At 41.5% G+C, this 24,277-nt stretch overlaps 1 protein-coding gene across 1 annotated transcript in view; it reads left to right on the top strand.

The window, feature by feature from the left end:
* The first annotated feature begins 1,382 nt into the window (after positions 1-1,382).
* CHD1 (chromodomain helicase DNA binding protein 1) overlaps positions 1,383-24,277 on the top strand; it is a 93,463-nt gene continuing 70,568 nt past the window's right edge. The window contains exon 1 of the mRNA XM_049769108.1: positions 1,383-1,570. Within this exon, the coding sequence (XP_049625065.1) occupies positions 1,518-1,570 (53 nt within the window). The 5' untranslated portion in view covers positions 1,383-1,517. The remainder of the gene's footprint in view (positions 1,571-24,277) is intronic.

The following is a 24,277-nucleotide window of genomic DNA, read 5'->3' as shown; positions in this document are numbered from 1 at the left end:
GTCGGGGAGCCGCGGCGGAAACTTGGACGGACGGCCGGGGATCCCCGTTCCCGCGCCCCCAAGCCCCCGCCCCTGGCCGGCCAGGCCCTCTGGAGGGGCGCGACCAGGGGACCCCGGGGCATCTGAGCCCACTTTGTTGTCGAGCATGCAAGCGTCTGGCTGCAACGCTGCTGGCCGGGACAGTTACTTCTTGCTCGGGTGCCGCTCCACCGGCCCCCCGCACCCCTATTTTTTTTAGGGAGCCCGGTAGGAGTAGCCGATGGGGCGAGTGCCGCGCGCGCATCGAAGCAGGCTCGGCAGGGCTCGGGACTTTCTGGCCGGGGAAGGATCTGACGTCTCCGTCCCCCGCTTCTTCCTCTCCCTCCCCTGCCCGGCGAGAGTCTCCTTTGTTTATTCGTGCCGGGCTCGGGCTCGGAGGTGACGCTCAGCTCAGCTCGGAGCCGGGCGGGCGGAAACCCAAGAAGAGGCGCGAGCGGAGCGTGGCCCACGGCTCAGGACCTTGAGCCGGCCCCATGCTAGGGGATCCCCCCTGTGCGCTGCTGATCCTTGCTGGAGATCCCCAGCGTGCACGGGCTGGTTCGTGTACGAACCCCCTCCAGTGTGTGCGGTGCCTGCCTGCAGAGCCTTCTCGGAAGGTCGGGTGCATGCGGCGTGCATGCATGCTCACCCCTGGCGCTGGTGGTCAGCCGGCTGGCTGGCCTGGCCTGGCGCGCACGCTCACTCTCACCCCGGTAATGCCTGGGCGTTTTGCAATGCAGGTGCCCTGCAGGATTGACTGTCCTTTCCGGGTGCTGCTGGCTCTGCCATCTCCCCAAAAATGCCTTCTCTGACTAGCTAGCTCACAGGTTTTCGGGGCTGGGTTCCAGGCGGCGGCCCCTTTCCTTTCCCTTCTCTTGTTCAGGGAGCATCCACTCAAGACCCCGAGTTCTACCTGGTCCAGGGGCCCCAGGCTTAAGTTAGAGTTGCCCGGCTTGGCGGGTCTGATCACAAGGTAGCTAGCTCGCTCCCTGCGCGCGTGGCTGCCTTACAAAGTTGCTACGAAGTTGCCACCAGTTGTCACGAAGTTGTCACGAAGTTGCTACAGAGTTGCCCAAAGTTGCGCGCAGCCTCCGGCTTGGCGCAAGTTGCCCAGCCCCGCCGGCACAGTTAACGCCGCCCGGCAACGGTTTGCCCGGACAGACCCCCGCGAGCCCAGGGCCATGTCGTCACCCCGACACCTACCTGGCTGCCTGACAACCGCTCGCCCGCTCCTGCCTCCCCGATCTATCCGGCCCAGGGAGATCCACAGCGACCGGCAACCCATCTTTTCTCTGCAGAAAACTTGACTTTTTTTTTATTTCTTTCTTTTACTCTCTTTTTCTTTAGGTGGATTAAAAAAAATTCCCTGGAAACTCCTCTGAATGTTGAAGAGAATTCATTGTGAATTTTTGATATTCAAGGGGCGTCAGTATTTATATTCAGCTCTGGAACTGGGAAGATTTATATTTTATTATTATTGAAACGTCTTGGTATCTACAATGAATGGACACAGCGATGAAGAAAGTGCCAGGAACAGTAGTGGAGAATCCAGGTAAACTCATCCCGGAAGAGAATTGGTTCATGCTTCATTGACTTCTGTTTACCTGATAGGTGGCTTGGTTTTTTATTTTTATTTTTTTTTTTTAGATTTTAAGTTCTTTTTCGCTGGCTCATGAGAGTATAAGGGCTTCTCATATCTTAAGCTTTATAAATACTAATGAACATTTGTTTTCCCTTAAGATTGTACACAGAGCTTAAATGTAGCAAATTTTGGTTGAATGAACTTTATTTTTTTTTGCTTTATATTTGGTTATTAAAAGCCAAAGCAGTTTAAATATGGAAATTGATTTGGCTGTTAATTTTCCAAATAAAGGCAGTACGGGTTTTTTTTTTATTTTCTTGCTTATTTATTTATTTATTTTATTGCCTTGTACTATGCCACAAGCGGCTCCTTAAAATTGGAAAAACAATAGGATGTAGTTATTCGGCCCTGATCCACATTTTCAAATTTTGATCAGAGGCACGCGTGGTTAGTGGGCATTCAAGATTGGATGGACAGTGCTGGTTGCAGCATCACTATCTCTGCAAATGTTTTAGTGAACCTAGTTGATGAGACTTCAGAGTATTCCTTTCCCTTCTATTTTTAATGTTTTAATTCTATATGAAGGAGAAGACCTTTTGCTTCCCTGGAATTTGGAGTAGGTCACGAGAACATGTGTTTTATGGCCATTTTGATATATTAACAAAACTTTTCAAATACAGACTATTTCAATTCTTCTTGAGCTCTTGTGTTTTGAGGTAAAGAGTAAAAACTCTGACAGTATTTTATTAGGTTCTTAAAGATTAAGTTCATTCATGTTAAACACAAGTATGTAGTTTTGTACGTGTAGTTATAGAGAGATGAATAATATGGATTAGAGCTAGACTTTTGATTTCTTAGCCAAGTGTGCTTCTTAATAGCCGTGTGAATTAGGACAATGATCAGAATCTTTGAGACTCTAATGTTTTCACGTATAAAATATATTATATGATGTATGAACAACATACTAAAATACAGTGTTATGTGTTTAAAGTTGAGAATTGAGTGAGATCTTCCATGAAAGGGGTTTAGGATTTCTGATAAAATGCGCAGTCCATATTTGAGGGATATCATTAACATTGGGATTGATGTAATTTAGGATACTGCACAGCTAAAACATGAATTCTGGAGATATAGAACTAAAACAGACAAAAGGAAAGGGTTTTTGTTTGTTTTGTTTTTTGGGGCCACACCCGGTGGCGCTTGGGGGTTATTCCTGGCTATGCACTCAGAAATCGCTCCTGGCTCAGGGGACCATATGGGACACCAGGGATCGAACCCAGGTCCATCCTGGGTTAAGCCTCGTGATAGGCAAAAGGCCTTCCGCTGTGTTCTCCTCTGGCCTCAAAAGGAAAGTTTTGGTTGTTAGGTTGGTTTTAGGAAAAATGCTGGTTAATAAGGAAAGCAATTAGAGTGAGAAGAAGTAAATGATTTTATCACATTAAACACATTCAACTATGAACATGATTATAGTGATACTTAAGATTTTTTAAAGCTCTTTTAACGGATTTGCATTACAAATATGTTTAAATCAAAGCTTAATTTTGTTAGACTCTTTCATTATAATTTTGTATTCTTACAAATACAATGTTTGAATGTTTGAATTGTATACTATTTGGGACTCTTGGAAGTATGAAGTGAAATTAAGACATTTACGGTTTATAGTATGATTTCTGCCGAAATGCTTATTTAAAAATTTTTTTTTCTTTTTTTTTTGGTTTTCGGGCCACACCCAGCGGTGCTCAGGGGTAACTCCTGGCTGTCTGCTCAGAAACAGCTCCTGGCAGGCACGGGGGACCATATGGGACACCGGGATTCGAACCAACCACCTTTGGTCCTGGATCGGCTGCTTGCAAGGCAAACGCCACTGTGCTATTTCTCCGTAAAAAATTCTTTTCATGCTAAAAGTTTTTTGTTATTGTTGTTTTATTTTGTGTTGAGCCACATCCAGTGACGCTCAGGGGTTACTCCTGGCTGTGAGCTCAGATATCGCTCCTGGCTTGGGGGACTATCTGGACGCCAGGGGATCGAACCCCAGTCTGTCCTAGATCAGCCGCGTGCAAGGCAAACTCCCTATCCTGCACCACCACTCCGGCCCCACATTCCAAGTTTTTTATGCCATTAACTTTTCTTACATTTTTTTTTAAAAGATACAGAGGAATACACAAGAAAATGTCCAGTCACGTAACCAACAGTGCGCTAGTGCTTGAAACTTAGTTACTGGCAAATGTGGGTCAGGAAGCACCTGTAACACAGTTTCAGTTCAGTAGAAAGTTGATTCTGTAACAGAATTTGTAGCTCTCTGAAGTTTCTCTTGGAAGATTTTAAAGTTTCAGTCCCCAGCTGCATGGATTTACGTTCATCTATTGTAAGCAAGTTTTTCAGTCCTGGGTAGACGTTGTTGTTTCTGGGCCACACCTGGTTGTTCTGGTTTACTTTCAGCTCTACACTTAGAGATCACTCCTGGCAGTGCTCTTGGGGACCTTATGGGGTGCTGATGATTGATCCTGGGTTGTTTGTGTACAAAACAGACAGGCTTACCTGCTTTAGTCCCAGATTCTTGTTGTTTGTTTGTTTGTTTTGGCCACACCTGGCAGTGCTCAGAGTTTTGCCTCTCTAAGGGACTCGGGTAGCACTCCTGGTGGAATTGGAGCTAGGTCAGTTGCTTATAAGGCAAGTGAAGAGCTAGAAATGGTCATTTTTGTATATTTTATTGATATACGAAGAGTTTTTCCAACCCCTTGTAGGCAGTATTCAGTAATGGCAGCATATATGAATTTGAGGCCGTTTTCATACTTTTTATATACTTATTATTTTCACATGCTCCCCATTTTTGTTTTTGGGGGCATATACAGTAGTGTTGAGAGTCTGTTCTCAGTAGTAGTAGGAAGACCATTTGGTATTGGTGATCATACAATACTCTAGATCAAAATTCATTATTAGGATTATTATTGGATTTTATTAAATAATATTGAATAATAATAAATTCAGTACTATTGAAATATTATAGAATTAATATTGAACTGGCTATTGAACTTTGTTTCCATGATTCTTAGAATTATTTTATTCTATCTTTTTGTTTTGGGGCCCTCAGGGATTACTCGTGGCTCTGCTCTCAGAAATTGCTCCTGGCTGGTTCAGGGGACCATTTGGGATGCCGGGGATCAAACCTGGATCCGTCCCACGTCAGCTGTGTGCAAGGCAAACGCCTTACCATTGTGCTATCGCTACAGCTCCTATTTTATTATATCTTTTAAGTCATAACTGCATGGATATATTAACATGTTTCTAATGCATTTGTATATTCTCACTATATTTACTTAGAACTCTGTTTTCTAATTAAAAAAGATTTTTCCGGGCTGGAGCGATAGCGCTGTGGGGTAAGGCATTTGCCTTGCATGCAGCCGACCTGCGTTAATTCCCTGGGGTCCCTCCATGTGATTCTTGGATGTAGTTCAGCTTTGCAGAGCTTTGCAGGCCCTGAGCAATTCCAGTTGGACCTGTTGGCCTTTCAAGACCTCAGCAGGCCCATTTGACCCACAATAACTGAGACTGACCCTGGCTCCCCTGAGCACCTATGGAGGGGATCTAGACTATAAGTTCTTTTAATTGGCTTATCTAGCATTAGTTAGTTTTCTGCCATGATAGTCCTTGGGTCTCAAGGTATTAGGTGAAGGCAGTGGGGGGGAGGGTCAGCATTGAGAAGTTATTACACTGAGAATATTTTAATTTAAAATTTCCTGTTAGGAAATGTAGAAACTTGAAAGACTTTTGAGGTCTGTAGTCTAAATTTAGTGGTTTTTTTTTTTTTTTTAAAGCATTTTTAGTTTTTAATGTAGTTTGGAATCCCATCTGGTACTTGGGGCTTTCTTAATGTATGCTGAGGGAATCACTGCTTGACTGTGCTCTAGTCTAGATGACCATACGCTATGCGAGCCACGTCCCATCATCGATGTGCTGCCTCTCTGGCCCCAGTTTACAGCTTTTCTGTAAAACCCGAGGCTGATGCCTTTCTGAGCACCAACAATCGAAAACACTGGTCTAGGGTATCTGTTAAATGTCAGGAACGTCATTTCAGGTACTTGGACACAGGCCATGTTTTCTTAGTAATGTCGTGTTACAGATGCATTTTTGGTGTGAGCAGTATGCAGTCTTTTTTATTTTTTAATTAAAAAAATTTTTTTTTAATTTATTTTTGGTTTTTGGATCATATCTGGCAGCGCTCACGGGTTCCTCCTGGCTCTATGCTCAGAAATCGCACCTGGCAGCTTGGGGGGACCATATGGGATTCAAACCAACGTCCTTCTGCAGGCAAGGCAAGCGCCTTACCTCCATGCTGTCTCTTTGACCCCTATTTTTTATTTATTTTATTTTATTTTATTTTATCTTATTTTATCTTATTTTATTTTATTTGGGCCATGGTGCACTCAGGGCCAATTCTGGCTTGTTGCTAGGGTATGGGGTTAGGGGTTAAGATAAGGCTGTTCCCAGCTGTGATTAGGGAACTGTAGCCCAAACTGGTTACTGAACCTAGGACCCTCCTGATGTTAGAGCTTGGGCCACACCCCCGCATGTGTCTCACCCAGCTGTGCTCTGGGCTTAATCCTGCTCTAATTCTCAGAGATCACTCCAGGCTGGCCTCAGGGGACCTGTAAGGGGAAGGGGTTAAAGCTGGTTCATCAGTAGTTAGGTAACATGCTCACAAAATGTTCATCATTATGATTTTGCTGAACAAAGTTACTACACCTTCACCTGAAGACTATCACTGTTGATGTGTTACCTTTATTATTTTGTTATGCTATCTTTAGTTTAATGCTTCCTAACGCAGACCTACCACCCCTCCCTTCTTTTGCAAATCTCAGATTTTCAACCAAAGGCTCAGGGTTATCTCACTAGATATATATCATTATATCATATAATATCACTATATATATGCATGCATACATACATACATATATATTGGTTTTTGGGCTACACCTGGAAACACTCAGGGGTTACTCCTGGCTCTACACTCAGAAATCACTCCTGGCAGGCTCAGGGGACCATATGGGATGCCCGGTATTGAACCCAAGTCTGTCTCGGGTTGGCTGCGTGCAAGGCAAATGTGCTATCTTTCCGGCCCCAGCATATCATAATGTATATTATATATCACTGGTTATATATCATTATAATATCTCACTAGATATAATGCGTTTTCTTTCTATTACAGATGAGTGAGGTCTGTAGGTATTTATTTGTCCCCCTCCGATCTCCCTTAGCCATGATGCTCATCTTTCCTTGTAACTTTGTGTTCCATTGTTCTTCTGTCCAAACTCTTTTTTTTTTTTTTTGGGCCACACCTGTTTGACGCTCAGGGGTTACTCCTGGCTATGTGCTCAGAAATCGCCCCTGGCTTGGGGGGACCATATGGGACGCCGGGGGATCGAACCAAGGTCCGTTCTTTGGTAGAGCTTACAAGGCAGACACCTTATCTCTAGCGCCACCTTCCCGGCCCCATGTCTGTCCAAACTCTTAACCCAGTTACTTGTCATACTCTGAACATAGTCTGTGATACCCAGTGCTACAGTGATATAAGTATGCAAACGTCTTCTTGCGTTGTCTTGTATTTTGGGCATTGATACCTAGAACTGTGATTTCAAGATTAAGCCACAACTCTGTTCTAATTTTTTGGGGGGGTTGTGAACAGATAATACGTTAGCCCCCACTGATAGAGGGCTCAGAACCCTATGTAGTATGCTCCTAAGCTCTGTATTTTGGGGCTGACTCTTAGCTCTGTGCTATGAATACTTTTTCCAGTAACCCCCTTGCAAGGATCACTCCTTTGCAGTGATTGGGGGGAGCAGGAGGTTTGGAAATCATATCGTTGCAGGGATTACATCAGATTGAATGTATGCAAGGCAAGTACTTAGCTCTTATACTGCATTTCTGGTCTGTTTATTCTTAGTTTTTAAGAAGTTTGAAAACCATATTTTATAGCGGCTACATCAGAGGACATTTCTAGAAACAGCAAAATGAATGTACCTTATTCTCTGCATCCTTACCAACAGTGATTATGTGTAGCTGTATGGATGCTTTTCTTACTGGTGCAAGATGATACCTCATTGTTTTGTCACCTGAGAAACAAGGGACAGTGAGCAGCTTTTAATATGTTTATTAGCCATTCATATGCCTTTTTTATGTCCTGTTTATATCCCTTTTTTTCTTTCATGAAGTGTGTGTGTGTGTGTGTGTGTTTCTTTAATTGTTGGGAAATGTCTAGTTTACTTTCTTTTTTTGTTTGTTTTTGAGCCACACCCTATGGTGCTCAGGGATCATTCATGGCTCTGCATTCAGAAATCACTCCTGGCAGGCTCCAGGAACTATATGGGATGCCGGGAATCCAACCCAGGTCTGCTCCAAGTCTGCCCCATGCAAGGCAAACGCTCTACCACTGTGCTGTTGCTTGGGCCCCTATTTCTTTTTTGTTTTTCATTTTTTATGGGATTTTTGTTGTTGAGTTTTATATAATTTGGATTATATTAGCCCTTATTCAATATGTTTGGTGTGTAAATATTTCCTTCCATTGAGTAGAGTGTCTGTTTTACCTCTTGCATGGTTTTTGCTCTGCAAATACTTTTTTTGAAGTATAAAACAGATTTTATTTGGAGGTACTGAGAAAAGGAAGGGTGAGGATGAGAAAAAGAAGGTATAGAGAAGGTGAATTCTTCAAAGACCTAGACAGCCCTGGTGCACAGCCCATCATGAAAGAATGAAGGTACACATCTCAAGAGGGGGCTGTGGTAGACATGTGCTCACACACCATGTACTTGGGGCAACACATAGGTTGCAAAACAGTTTTTTGTTTTTGCTTGTTTGCTTTTTAGCCTCGCTTGTAGAGTAGAACCACTGGGGACCCCTCTATCAAGCCCCCCTCTCTGACTGAGGTCATGTCCTCAGAGTTTTCCTCAGTTTATCTGATGGATTTGGTCTAACCTGAGGTCTTTGCTCCACTTTAAATTGACTTTTGTGCATGGTGTGAGATAAATTCTAGTTGCTCTTTTTATTTATTTATTTATTTATTTATTTATTTATTTATTTATTTATTTATTTATTTCAAGGGTCTCAAACTCGCGGCCCTCCGTACAACATTTTGTGGCCCTGCCCTAGAGGAATCTTTTTGTTTTGTTTTGTTTTAGTTGTTTGGGTCACACCCCCCAATGTTCAAGGCTTACTACTGACTTTGCACTCAAGGATCACCCCGACTTTGTCTCCTGCGACCCCCAGGTAAATTGAATTTGAGACCTCTGATTTAATTTATTGTTGGTTTTTGGGTCACACCTAGTAGCATTCAGGGGTCACTCATGGCAGGTTTAAGGGACCACCATATGGGATGCCGGGATTTGAACCACCGACCTTCTGCATGTAAGGCCAAATGCCTTACCTCCATGCTATCTCGACGGCCCCAATTTATTTATTTATGTATGTATGTATGTATGTATGTATGTATGTATGTATGTATGTATGTATGTATGTGACTTGTTTAGAGACACTGTTTTGAAGAGGCTTTCCTTGCTGACTCCACTTCTTTATTCAGGTGTTCTTGTTTTGTTAATGGTGTAAGCTGTAAGGAATTGAATCTAGGTTTTTTGGACTTATTCAAGGCAGTCATCACCACGTAGTCTCCTCCTTGGTCCTCAAGTCAGGTTTTATTTTGTATTTGTAAACAAAACACATATTAAACCACCACATCCTGTAGTGTTTTGGGCAACTCCTAACTCTTTTCTGGGGGGTGTGTGTGTCATTTCTGTGGAGTTGGAAGACCGTGCAGTGGTCTCTAACCTGGGCCTCCTGAATCAAAGCATGCACCACTCAGCCTTTTAATCTCTTCCTTTCCCAATTATTTATTTTTTTCTTATGGGTTTTGGGTCACACCCAGCGGTGCTCAGGGGTTACTCCTGGCTGTCTGCTCAGAAATAGCTCCTGGCAGGCATGGGGGACCATATGGGACACCGGGATTCGAACCAACCACCTTAGGTTCTGGATCAGCTGCTTGCAAGGCAAGCACCGCTGTGCTATCTCTCCGAGCACCCCTTTCCCAATTTTTAATGTCTGTTTACTATTATGATTTAAAAATTTCTGCTAAGAAACATTTCAAGGGAGGAAAATGGAAAGCACAAAACCAGATTGGCTGATAAAATTTAAGTTAAGGAAACACTGAAGTTTAAAATTTTAAATTTCCTGTGGTGTCATTAACTGTAGAAAAGTTTGACTCTTTCATTTTGTTCATCCCTATTTCTCAGTTCTGTATATGCACTCTTTATCTTTTCCTACTGATTCCTCTTCAAATATCCCGAATGTGCTATTAAATCCAAAGAAAATACCAAATTCTTTTTAGAAACTTAGTGCATTGTAAGTCAAAATTCTTCAAATCAGTTTACCAAATTAAAATTTTTGCAGTATTTTAAGATTGTGGTAGGTAAACACTTCTGAAGTGTTTACTTTGGTATGCATAGGATAAGTATAACTGTGGACAAACATTACTCTGAAGTTCATCTAAACATTTTTTTTTTGTTTGGGTTAGGTTTTGGTCCACACCCAGTAGTCCATAAGGCTTATTCCTCCCTTGGCATTCTTAATGGCAGTGCTGCAAGGTCATGTGCCTGAGTGAGGGATTGAGTGCAGGTTAGCTAGCATGTACAAGTAAACACTTTAATTACTATACTATCTCTGTGTAGCCCTATAAAGTTCTTTTTTTTTTTTTTTTTTGCAGAAGAGAGGCATTTGGGCCACCAGTGTTCAGGTATTACTCCTGGCTGTACCCTAAGAAATCACTTCTGGCAGGCTTTGGGGACCACGAAAGATGCTTGGGGATTGGGTCCAGTCACATCAAGGCAAACGCACTACTCACTGTGCTATATCCCAGGCACCTAAAGTTCATTTTTTTTTATATTGTTAAATATTAGCTTCTTTAAGATTTGATGCCTGCTGGGTTATATCTGGTATAATTTTATATTTTAAATAACACATTGTGTCATTTAAAACATGGCAAGCTTTTAATTTAATATATTTAATATATATTTAATTTATATATATATATAATGTTTTAAAAAAGATACAATGTAAAACATACAGATATAGAAAAGTTGTAGTTCCATTTTTTTGTTTTGGTTTTATTTTTGGGTCACACCCAGCAGCCCTTAGGGATTACTCCTGCCCCTTCGCTCAGAAATCGCCCCCAGCAGGCTCGGGGAACCATATGGTATGCCGGGATTCTAACGACCATCCTTCTGCATGCAAGGCAAATGCCCCACCGCTGTGCTATCTATCCGGCCTGTAGTTCCATTTTTGAGTCTAGGACCAGCACATCTGAGAACTTGTTAGAGTAGTCATTGACCACACCATGCCGGGGAGAGCTTTGGTATATTTTGTTTTTCTAGTTAGAGTTCTAATGGCAACCCCCCAGTAATTATAGCACTTTCACTAACATCTGTGAGGTGCTCCTTGTGCACATGGGGTTTGCCTGAATTGTCAGAACTTATCCTCACCGATTACTGCATATATGTGCAGCATATGGAGCCCTTCTTTCCAGAAGAAGTTAGAGCAATAGCCATTCTATAAAGCATTTTGTAAATGATCACATTCTAGATTTTGATTAGATGTTATTTTTTTGCATTATTGTCTTTCTGTTTCAAGGTGCCCATGTGCCATTACATTCCTTTATTAAGTTTTCTTGCTCCTCTTCTGTGGTCTGGGAGTTTCTATGTCTGTCTTTCTTTTTTTTAAACTGAGTCACTGTGAATTTACAAAGTTATTCATGATTGGGATTCAGGCATCCAGTGCTTCAACATCTATCCCTTCACTTCTCTCCACTCTCCCCATGTCCCACACCCACACCCATTTGACTGACTGACCCGTCTGCATCCTTACATTTTTTTAACTATAATTGAGAAGAACATAATCAAGAAGGCCAGGTATCCTATGAAGTGTCTTCCTCGTTTTTTAAGGCTAAATGAGGGGTGTTTTTATTCCAAAGGGGAGGATCTCATCTGTTCGTGTAGTGGGGAGCCAATGTCCACAGGGCCTGGCTGATGATGGTAAATAACCTCCATCACTTGGTAGCATTTGCCAGGTTCTCTCACTTCCAAGTTTTTCTCTTTTCTTTTTTTTTTTTTTTTTTTTTGTGGTTTTTGGGTCACACCCGGCAGTGCTCAGGGGTTATTTCTGGCTCCACGCTCAGAAATTGCTCCTGGCAGGCACAGAGGACCATATGGGGCGCCGGGATTTGAACTGATGACCTCCTGCATGAAAGGCAAACGCCTTACCTCCATGCTATCTCTCCGGCCCCCAGTTTTTCTCTTTTCAATCTATAAGCAAGTCTTTGGAAAGGCCAGAGCTGGGAATTGTCTGCTGCTGCATCTCTACATTCGACTACAATTGACTTATCTCTTTCCTGTCCCTTCACTTGTTTGTGTGTAAACGTGGATTTATGTATGTGTAGTTTCTACATAAGTAAATGATTAAATCCAGTAAATGATTTATACTTTGGCTCATCATATTCTGCTTTGCCTATTGGGAATGTGCTTTTAAGTTAATTTTGTTGTCTCTTACATACTTCTATATTTTGCCCTATATTTATCAGCCAGTTCTTTAATGGTCCTTGGTATATTTTGTTATAGGAAGGATATTACAGACAAAGATTTGGGTTCTGGCTATGCTTTTTTTTTTTTTAATAACTTTATTTGTTTATTGATTGGTTTTGGGGCCACACCCAGCAGCACTTCGGTTACTCCTGGCTCTGCACTCAGAATTCGCCCCTGGCAGGCTGGGGACTATATGGGATGCCAGGAATCTAAACAGGTCCCTCCTGGGTCTGCTGCCTGCAAGGCAAATGCCCTACTGCTGTGCCATCTCTCTGGCCCCTTGGCCATGCTTATTGATTCTCAGGTGTTACTGCTGCCAGTTCCTTGGCAGACAGAGGCAGTTGACATGTTTACTAAGCCATGACTATCTCCTAATCTCTGTATCCATCTAGTGATGTTTTAGGCAAATAGGAGTTCATATTGGTGTCCCAACTGAGTCCCTAACTACATACAAACTTATCTATATCTCTTTTTCTTTATACATTCAATTTTTTTAGCAGTGAGAAAACTGACTTCATCATTACATTTCATGAACTTATGCATAAAATATAATTTCAGATTTTTTAGATCATGCTTTTTGTAAGAGTCCAGTTTACTAGTGAAATACATTTTTACTACAGTTGTACATATTTAGCTTTATGGTTAATAGTCAATATTACTTTCCAAAGTTCATTTAGTGTGGTTATGCTATAAATTTATAATAAAGTAAGATCTGTTAGTTAAGTTGCATTTCATTTGGGGTCATCAGTGACACTAGGTCATTTAAGAAAATTTCTCTATAATACATTTGACTTCTGTGTACATTATTTTGACATAGTAAAGTGCACATAACATTTATTCACAAACCTGATATTATGAAAAAACCTATATCCTAAAAGCTCCCCTGTGTTTTTCAGATCTAGTGAATAAATAGAATGTTCATTTTACATTTTAACATAAAGATCTCAGGAGACTTGTGTACACTTATGTGAAGCTAGTCTCCTGGAGTGATTGAGTATCATGCCAGGTTTTAGAATTATAAATAAACATGAGGGGCTGGAGAGATAGCATGGAGGTAAGGCATTTGCCTTTCATGCAGGAGGTCATCGGTTCGAATCCCAGCATCCCATATGGTCCCCCATGCCTGCCAGGAGCAATTTCTGAGCATGGAGCCAGGAGTAACTCCTGAGCACTGCCGGGTGTGACCCAAAAACCACAAAAATAAGTAAATAAATAAAAATAAACATGAATAATCTAAAATTGATAAAGGAATAGGCAAGTTTACACATGCAGTTGTAGAAATAAATATACTCATTCACAAAGTCTTGTATACTGAATGTGAAGTCAGGTGAAAGAAAATGAAATAGAGCAGATTGGTGGGTAATATAATGGGCTAATGAGGGAGTTAGGGCACTTTTTTGACTTTTATAAAAATCTTGATGATCAATGATGTTTGGAAGAAAGGAATGGCAAATGGTATGCATTCAAGAGTGTGAATGGGGGAGAGAAAGTAAAATAGTTCTATTTGTAGGAAAATGAGAGGCAGGAGAGATATAATAAAACAGGTAAGGCATTTTTCTTGTATGCACTTGACTTGAGTTCAATCCCTGGCATTCCATTTTGTCTTCCCAAGCACCACCAGATTCTGTACTAATTCCTTATTGCAGAGCCAGGAGAGATCCCTAGAGCATTGCCTGGGCGTGATCCAAAACTTCCAAGTATGAGAATATATAAAGAAGCATAGATCTACAGATCCCTTAATGAAGTATCTGTTGAGTTTCCTTGTTCTTTTTTTTTTTTTTTTTTTTTGGGCCACACCCGTTTGACGCTCAGGGGTTACTCCTAGCTATGAGCTCAGAAATCGCCCCTGGCTTGGGGAGACCATATGGGACGCCGGGGGATCGAACCGTGGTCCATCCTATGCTAGCGCTTGTAAGGCAGACACCTTACCTCTAGCGCCACCTTCCCAGCCCCTTCCTTGTTCTTTAGTTCTGAACATGGGGTTTGTTTAGTATTGTGCTAAGCTTTACTTTTTGATTTAGTCCTAGGTGGAGGGAGGCAACAAAAATGCAGTATGTGGGAGATGCCTGTGGCCTTTCTGATATGCATGGGGGCTCAGAAATGAACCAGGCCACTGTTTTGAGGGGAGACCTTAAGGATCTAACGCACCTATCAGACTCTCTCTCTCTTTTTTTTTTTTTTTTTTTTTTTTTAGGTGGGGAGATGGGATTTGGGCCATCCTAGGACCTTCTTAGGATATCACTTCTAGAGGTGCTTAGGGGACCATATACAGTGCCAGAAATGGATTGAACTGGTTGACCCTATTCAGGACAATTGTCTTAAACCTTCTCTCCCCCACCCTTTGTGTTATTTTGCTCTCTCCTCAACCCAGAATCTAGTTTTTGATATGAGCAACTAGGAAAGTTGTGATCTGAGTGACTGGCTTAGCATTCTTCCTCTTCCCTTCCTCTTCCCTCTGTCTCTCCCTTCCTCTCACCCTTTTTCCATCCTTCTCCCCTCTTTTCTGCCCTTCAGTGCCAATGCTCAGGGTTTTCTTCTGGCTCTACACTCAGAAATTACTCTAGGTAATTTACTCTGGTGTCTGAGCTTGGATCAGCCACATACAAGGCAAGAACCCTTCCTTTGAACCATTGCTCTAGCTTCAGTATCACTGGACTGGTCTGTTGTATAGCTGGAGGACACTTAACCTTGTGTGCAGCAGGCATGGGTTTATTCCTCAGAATCTCAGATAGTTTTCCAAACACCACTAGGAGTAATTCCTGAGTGCAGAGCCTGAAGTAACCCTTGAGCATGGTGGTTGTAGCTAAAAACAACAACAGTCACACTGTATGAGATTTTCTTTAGTGTTGATCAAATGAGATCTAACGTGTCAGATTAAAATACACAAATACGCAGTTCAAACTAGACAGTATACACTTCTGAGATTCCTGGTCTGCAGTGATAGTTGAAGCAAAAGGCATGAAAAAACTACTGCTGTTTTTGTTATTGTTGTTGGTTATTGTTGTTGTTATTACAAGGATTGAACCCAGGGCGTCACATATTTGCAAGGCAAATATTTCTTACTAGCTACATCCCTAGTCTCAGGAATTATCTTCTCTTTCTTGATTTTTTATTTATTTATTTTTCCCTCACCCAGCAGTGTTCAGGGCTTACTTCTGGCTCTGCATGGGAAGACCGTATGAGGTGCCATGGAAAGCCTGTGGAAGGCAGGCTCTGTACCTATCTGTACTATTTATTGCTCTGGTCCCTCCAGACCTCATTCCCTTTCTTTTAAGAGTCAGCAGTTGTTTTTATTTTTTTTAATTAATAAAAATTTTAAATGAATTCCATGAGACACATGGTTATCAAGTTCATGATTTTCAGTCATACCTTGTACAGCACACATCCCTTCACCAGTGAAGAGGTGGCAGTTTTAGTTTTTAAATCTTTGCCTTTTATCAAGTTGCTTTATATATATATATATATATATATATATATATATATATATATATATTTTTTTTTTTTTTTGGTGTTTGGGCCACACCCGGCGGTGCTCAGGGGCTACTCCTGGCTGTCTGCTCAGAAATAGCTCCTGGCAGGCACGGGGGACTGACTATATGGGACACTGGGATTTGAACCAACCACCGTTGATCCTGGATCAGCTGCTTGCAAGGCAAACACCGCTGTGCTATCTCTCCGGGCCCTGTTTTATATTCTTAAATGATAGTTTCATGCACATGTCATTCCACTTCACACCTACCTTCAGAGAACCTGCTTGCTTACACCGATGTTCTCTGTCCACCTATCACCCTCTCTCATTCTGTCTTCAAGGTTCCCAGAATTCCTTTCTTTAAGAATTCTCCAGGTGGTACTTAGAAAGAGCCTTCTCTGTCCTCGATGATTTAGCAACTGCTAATTGATAGGTAGCATGAAAAACCGAATTTGAGATTCTTCTCAAACAAAGCTTTTTTAAGGAGGAGATAAAAGCTAAATATTTGTGGTATGAGGTAGATATGGTAAACACGGGGTGGGGGGGATAACTTGTAGGAGAGAGAGCTAAGCTTGATAAAAAGTTTTGTAAGAATGATTAGTTGATTACTTTCTATATGAGCCCCTATATTGGGGTGAAGTTTTGGTATTCTGGAAAAAGATTATTTAAAATTTTGATTATCTGGGGCTGAAGCAATAGCACGGTGGTAGGGTGTTTGCCTTGCATGCGACAAACCCTGGACAGGCCTGGGTTCAATCCTCAGCATCCCATAGGGTCGCCTGAGCCTCTCAGGAGTGATTTCTAAGTGCAGAGGCAGGAGTAACCCGAGTACTGCTGGGTGGATCCTCCCCCCCCCAAAAAAAACAAAAAACAAAACAAAAAAAACCAAAACAAAAAGCCCTGCTAATGAGGTATTTTTAGGGAGTGAAATATTGTGACATTTATGTAGAAAATTGATTTTAAATTAAGCAAAAGGCTAGAAAGGTAATAAATAATGAAGAATTTTAATGTGAATTAGAGCCATTGTTGGAGAAGCCATTACATTCTTCCATCCAACTTGTTTCTCTGTGTCTGAAATAGATATAATTACTATTTGATCCTTTCTTTTTCCTAGTTCTAAATGATTAAGCCCCAAAATATATCAATAGAAGGGAGAAGTTTAATCTGCAAAAATTTTGTGAGAATTGCATGTGTGACTACTAAGACAAAAATATTTTATTCAATTTTTAGCCCTCCATCTTGCCAGCGACCAGACTAGTCTAGTCTCTTGTCTCAGGTTACAGCTGAACTACATCTGTGGTTTAGCAATCCATTGTATATGCAGGATTATGCTATTGTGCATTATATTTTAAAGGATTGAATCAGTGTACAATAGATTATTGTAGCCATATTATGCTATCTTGGTTATTTTACTCTCCAACTAAATGATTCAGTGCGATGACCAACACAACCTCTATGGATATTTACAGACTGATGAAAGAAATTTTGTTATCAAGTAAAGCATATAGTGATGTGAATTGTTTGCGTATTCATTAAAGTAATTTAAATGCACAAGCTAAATTTTGTTTAGTATGAAAATTAATTTCTATGTTTGCTATTATCTGCTTTGTAGTTAACAATAATAGAACAAAGGTAGTACTAGCAAGCTTGCCTGCTTTTTACAAGTAGTGGTATAACAACTATTTTTTTTGTTTGTTTGTTTTTTGTTTTTGTTTTTGGGTCACACCCAGCGGTGCTTAGGGGTTACTCCTGGCTGTCTGCTCAGAAATAGCTCCTGGCAGGCACGGGGGACCATATGGGACACCGGGAATCGAACCAACCACCTTAGGTTCTGGATCGGCTGCTTGCAAGGCAAACACCGCTGTGCTATCTCTCCGGGCCCATAACAACTATTTTTAAAGTAAATTTTAATAAAACTCATTTAAACCTTTTGTTTTGGGGCCACACTCAGTGCTGGGTGTATGTGTCGGGATGACAGACTGAAACAGGATTGCCTACATGCAAGGCAATTGCCTTACATTTTGCCTTAATTTGCCTTAATGATTGCCTACGTGTACCTTAACCTCTACCCAAGAACAACTTATTTTATAATAGATATGTGTGTTGGCACTGGCCATTTAGCATGTGAAAAGCAGTCCATAGTGAAAAAATATTTACTGGATTTTCTCAAACTTTTGATAGTTATTTTGCCCTTGCTGTAGAAGATAAGGTGGATGACATTTTATTTTAGGTTTTTGGGCCACACCCAGTGGCTTTTCACTCAGAAATTGCTCCTGGCAGGCTCAGGGACCTTATGAGTTGCTGGGGATCAAGCTTGGTAGGCAAACACCTACCCGCTGTTGCTATCACAGTGCTATCACACCAGCTGCTGGATAATACTTTTTAATATGATGTGATTTTAAACTTAAAAGGAATAAGGGGCAGAGAAGATAGTACAGTGGGTAAGAAGGCACTTACCTTGCGTTCTGCAGGCTTGGGTTTGATCCCCAGTATCCCATATGGTCCTGTCAGCCTGTCGGGTTATTCCTGAGTCCAGAGCCAGGAGTAATCCTAGAACATGCTAGGTGTGGCACAAACACTCCTCCACCCCCCAAAAAATAGAATTTAAAAAGTGGGTCTTGGGCTGGAGAGATAGCATGGAGGTAAAGCGTTTGCTTTGCATGCAGAAGGACAATGGTTCAAATCCCAGCATCCCATATGGTCCCCGAAGCCTGCCAGGAGCGATTTCTGAATGTAGAGCCAGGAGTTACCCCTGAGTGTTGCCGAGTGTGACCCCCTCCCCCCAAAATGGGGTTTTATTGGTCTTATTATTTAACTGAGCCCTTGTTTTATAAACAACTTATTCTGGGCAGACTGCATTTTTAGTTGTATTGGGGGAACAGGATTTTGTTGTGGTGGTGCCGGAAGAGGTACTTGTTTTAAAAGCATGAGGAAATGTCCTTGGTGATGTTGGGATGGTGGTGGGAATTGGAACCAGGGGCCTCACAGAAAGACATTCATGAACTAACCCACTCAAGTTTGTTTGAGTTTTTTTTTTTTTCTTTTTTTAACGAAAGAATATTGTAAACTGGAATGCTGAGGTTCATCGTAAAGTCTTGCATTTCTTTAGTTGCACTGTGTGTACATACACGTGTGTGAGTGAGCACAGGAGTTTTTGCTCAACATGATGTAAACTAATAGGTCACGGTTCAACAAATGTGATGTTTGGCCTAAGTAATTTGCTCAGTAATTGTAAATTTCAGACATTTTCTCTTGTTTTGTTGATCTAGGTAATGGTCTGTAAAAGTTGGGTCAGAGAGACAGACAGTGGGTCTGGCATTTGCTTTCCACTTTATTGATTAGGACTGGACCCCTGATATCACTCTTAGCATAAGGACTTACCCTTGAACACAAAGCCAGGAGTAAACTCTAAACACTGACCAATGAGGTCCAATTTTCTTATTCCTCCACAAGTAACTGAGGGCTCAGCCTTAAATTTAAAAATCTGAAGTTATAGCTATATAGATATAGCTATATATAGATACTATGTACTGATAATATTGGGGAATATATATGTATATATGTGTATATATATGTATATACATACATATGTATATATATAATATATATGTAGTTTGTATGGACCCAGCATTACTTCTGGCTCTGCACTTACAAATCACTTCTGGGGGTGCTAGGAGAACCATATTGAATGCTGAGGATTGAACCCAGATCGGCTACATATAAGACAACCACCCCACATGCTGTACTGTTGCTCCAACCCACAGGACATGATTTTGAGTAATGTTAAAAAGATCAAGAATCATTATCAGTTGATGTAAAGAGGACACATTCTCCAGGAGGCAAAGTATACGGCTACTTCGATATTGAGCTCTATAGTTTCCTCATCCTGGAATCCTTGCTTCTTTTCATTTCTCATGAATCAGCAATTGATTCCGTTGTTTTTTTTTTTTTTTTTTTTAAATTTTCAATTTTCCATAACATGTTGCCTGAGTAGAAACCCTTTTTAGTGCCTGTTAATAAGGAACTGAATTTTAAATTTCATGTTTATAAGACCTGTTGTTTCAAAAATTCTATTGCATGAACACTACTATAGCACTTTAAGTGATGAATCAATTATGAGGTATGCTGGAGGGCCAGAGACATAGTCAGAAGGTAAGGCACCTATTTCCCTACAAAATGAGGCCCACTGCCTGGGACCTCATAGGTGTGGTCTCTCCTAAAAACAGAGCCTGGTATAGCTCCTTTAATCCTGTGGATATGATGCACGTACGCTTTCCCTTAAAGGCTATACTAAAGAGGTATCAGATTAAGTACTTTAATCTTACTGAAAACATAGGTTTTAATACATTGATTTCACTGTTAGGTAACTCCAGGTTAATGAGGTCTTATGAAGAGTGGAATAGTTTTGCTATTCTATTCTAATGGTTTCCATTTTTCACTCCACAGAAAGTTCAAATGGGAAGGATTCAAGTAAGCTACTCCATTAAAAAAAAGTGTGGGAGGGTCACACTCTACTTTGCTCAGAATCCTGGCAGGACTTGGCTGACTTTGTTGTGCTATACTATTGATCCATCTTGGCAGTATATTTTTGAGTCTACATGTCAAGATTCCTTATTACTTCTAGCCATATGTCATTGACCAAAACTTTTCATAATAATCGCGAGACTGAGAAATTTGATCTGTGCCAGTGAAAACTGGAGGGATATCTAAATTATACTAATAGTAAGCAAAGGAAATAGATACCGAACGGAGAAGGGAGTTTTGTTTTGCCATAATCAGAAATGTGCTGAAGAGATAGTACAGTGGGTAAGGTACTTGTTTGCACATTGCTGATCTAGGTCCCATTTCTGGCATCCCAAATGGTCCCCCAAGCACTGCTCTTGTATCAAGTAAAATCAATATGTTTTTAGTTTTTAAAAATGAATCTTTCTGGGGCCAGAGGGTGGTGCAAGCAGTAAGACATCTGCCTTGCCCTCTCTAGCTTAGGATGTCACCACGTGTGGCCAATAAAAAGAAAACAAGTAGGTTACTTGGGGTCACTTCTCACAGTGCCTAATATGCTAGTGTCAGAGATTGAGCCTAAGCTTTTTGCATGCAGAACATGTGCCTAACCTGTTGAACTATATCCTGCCTCTGAGTTTGTTTCTACTATCTATTTCTCTAGGATTGGATATCTTTGTGGGTTTGGGGTTTTTTTGAGAGGGAGGGGGCGCACCTGGTGACGCTCGCTCAGGGGTTACTCCTGGCTGTATGTTCAGAAATCGCTCCTGGCTTAGGGACCTTATGGGATGCCAGAAGGTCGAACCAAGTAACATCCTAGGTCAGCTGCTTGCAAAGCAAATGCCTTTCTGCTGCACCACCACTCCAGCCCCAGGTTTGGATATGTTAAGTATATGCCAATGTTTTTATGTTTTATTTTTCACAGTAATCCAATGCTATGTTATTCTGTGTGGTTGACATAGTGATCATACAAATACAAATATAATTGTACAGAAAAGAGTTGGAAAGCTAGAAGATAATTCAGTATTGAACTTCAAAGCACTATTCTCTTAGTTTTGAATTTCCCTCACAATTATGCTATAATAGTTTTTTTTTATCTTTGTATGCTGATTTATTTTTATTTTTAATTATGAGAACAGAGATGTAAAGAAAGAGGACAAGGTAAAATTATAGTGGAAGGACAATCACCCATAACATAATTCTCAGAAGAAGTCCCCTTGTTGATATCTTAACTTTGAACTTTCAGCCAAAGAACATTAAGATAAATAAAACAGAATCCATGTACAATTACTTTGTCCCTCAAGTCCCCAGATTGTAACACATTATAATATTTCTTAACAGCACACAAGGCAATCTAACGCCATAAAACTTACGTAACTCCTTAAACATTAGAGGCATAGTATTTTTTACATTTCCATGTACATGCATATTAGCTTAAGTTAACCTCAAATTTCAGTGTTTTGTTTTTTTTTTTTAAGGATTAGAGTCAAAGGAGCACAGTAAAAATGGTGTTAGAGTGGCAATTGTTGTTTGCATAGGCCCACCAAAATATAAGGGGCATGGAAAGGAATAACCTTGGCCTAAATACAAAGAGATCCGACCCCTGAAGTTTCCTGACATAAGACCAACTCTAGGCTCCAGACAAGCTAGATCATCCAATCCAAGACATTGTCTGTAGTGCCAACACACTTTTATTTTTCACATAGTCTCTGTTGTTGGTATCATGTTTCTGTATTAAAGATCCTGGAATCTGCATATCCTACATTGAAGTCAGGATGTGGAGCGTCCTCTCGTTTCACCTCACCATTAAAGGGCAATGCAGGGAGCCCTGTACTGTAAGCAGGTCATTGTTGTTGTTAAGTCTTCTCAGTGTTAAGGGAAGTCTCTTGAGCAGGTTGATGTCTGAGCAGTGGTAGGGTCTTCCGTGGTAGAGGATTGCTTTCAGGTGATGTTATAGACAAACCTGGATGTTTCGTGGATGACTTCCCTGGTTCAGTGGTGAATGGAAAATGCCCTTTCTTCTGAGGCCTGTGCCAGGTCATTATGTCAATGTTCAGGGTGTAAGGTCCCTTTGCACTACAAGATTTGTGTGTTCCAATCTCTATTAGATAGGATCTTATTTGTATGTATAGTATTTTCCCATTTTAATGTGCCTATGCAAAAAAGGAGCAATGCCAAGTGGTGTTATTGGCGCATATGGGGGCCAAAAGAACAAGTCCAACAATCCCCATGACATGGTTCAATCATAAGCATTAACCTGGGGGACTCTTTCACCAAAATTCCTTGTTGAACAGCTCATAAAGAGAAGATAAAAAGTGGTTAGAATCATCACTGTATAAGGGAATATTTAGTAAGACTTATAGCTGTCAGAGAAAAAATACAAAATATTCGAAAGAACTACTGGTCCATTTTACATCTTTTGAAACAGTTTGGGGTTGTTGCCCACAATGCACAACTTTGGTCTGTGATTAGGATTGTGCAGTACTGAAGTTAAAAAGAGTAATGTGGGCCTGGAGAGATAGCACAGCGGCGTTTGTCTTGTAAGCAGCTGATCCAGGACCTAAGGTGGTTGGTTCAAATCCCGGTGTCCCATATGGTCCCCCGTGCCTGCCAGGAGCTATTTCTGAGCAGACAGCCAGGAGTAACCCCTGAGTGCCGCCGGGTGTGGCCCCCCCAAAAAAACAAAACAAAACAAAAAAAGAGTAATGTGGGTTAGTGATGTTTGGTGGATGAGAGAGTTAAGGAGTAAAAATGAGCTTTGTAGGGGTGTGGGAAAGGTCAAAATACAAAATGGACATTCTGGATACGCAAAACTTAACATAAGGAATGCTCTTAATACATGCAGTGCGCGGTTTTCCATATGTAGACTGGTCAGAAATTGCCTGTGACAAACTTAGTGCAACCGAGCAAAACTCAGCACACCCCAAGTTAGGACCCACCATTTCTAGCCTCCTGGGCTGCCACCCTAAAAGGCCTGGAGGCCGGGGGCAGAAGAGGGGAAGGCTGGGGGCCTATCAAGGCTCTCAGCGCACCCACGTTAGGGAGAAGGCCTTCCACATGGGGTCTCCCGAAACCTTATGCTGGCTAGAGCTAGCCTCCAGCTCAAGAGAGGATGGATAGAGAGCCTGAAGCCAGGATCTGCCCCCGCCCTACACCTTGTGTCCTTCCTACCCTAGAGCTGGGGGGAAGGGCGGGGTAAGCTTGGGACCCCATCCAGGAGGGACCTCCCGACACCCACCTTGTCCGGCCGCCTGGGCTGCCACCCCAGAAGGCCTGGAGGCCGGGGGCAGAAGAGGGGAAGGCTGGGGGCCTATCAAGGCTCCCAGCGCACCCAAGTTAGGGAGAAGGCCTTCCACATGGGGTCTCCCCAAACCTCACGCCAGCTAGAGCTAGCCTCACTATAATAGTTTTTAAAAAGCTCCCCTAATCCCTCATTCTTTTGAGTGGCATTGTTACTTAAGTATTAGTGAATTAGGAAAGGAACTAGGCACAATGTTAGTATTTGGTCCAGTATGCTTGTCCTTCAAAATAGTATATGATACCATATTTTCCAGTGTATAAGACGACTTTTGAAACAAAAAAAGGCAACCGAAAATCGGGGGTCGTCATATACGCCAAGTATATCCCGAAAATGTTTCAATATGCCGCTAAACGAAAATTGTCTGAATATTGCCACAAAATGAATTTTCCAACTCGATCCTGCACCAATCACTGCCAGGCTGCTCGGACCACCTCTCTAACTCAGCCAAGCCAAGCAGGCTTTTGATGTATGCAAATTAGACAATGTTCTGTACCGAATCTACACTGTCAAAAGCCTGCTCAGATTGGCCAGAGTCAGAGAGGACGTCTATTACAGTAGAACCTTTGAACCTTTGCTTGTTGTAATTGGCTCACTGTGGAAGATACAGTTGCAGCACAGGAACATTTTGTCTTATACAGCAAATATAGGCCTAAACCTATGTTTTAACTGTAAAATTAGGGGATTGTCTTATACGCCAGAAAGTACGGTAGTTATTTGTTTGGTTTGTGCTTATGTCAGACATAAAAGCCTCTATTCCACTCTATGTTCAAGCCTTCATTTCTGTGAAAATG

Source organism: Suncus etruscus, chromosome 2 (assembly GCF_024139225.1).
Source record: "Suncus etruscus isolate mSunEtr1 chromosome 2, mSunEtr1.pri.cur, whole genome shotgun sequence".
In the NCBI taxonomy this organism is placed as follows: Eukaryota; Metazoa; Chordata; class Mammalia; order Eulipotyphla; family Soricidae; genus Suncus; species Suncus etruscus.
This window is presented reverse-complemented; position numbering and strand designations above follow the sequence as displayed.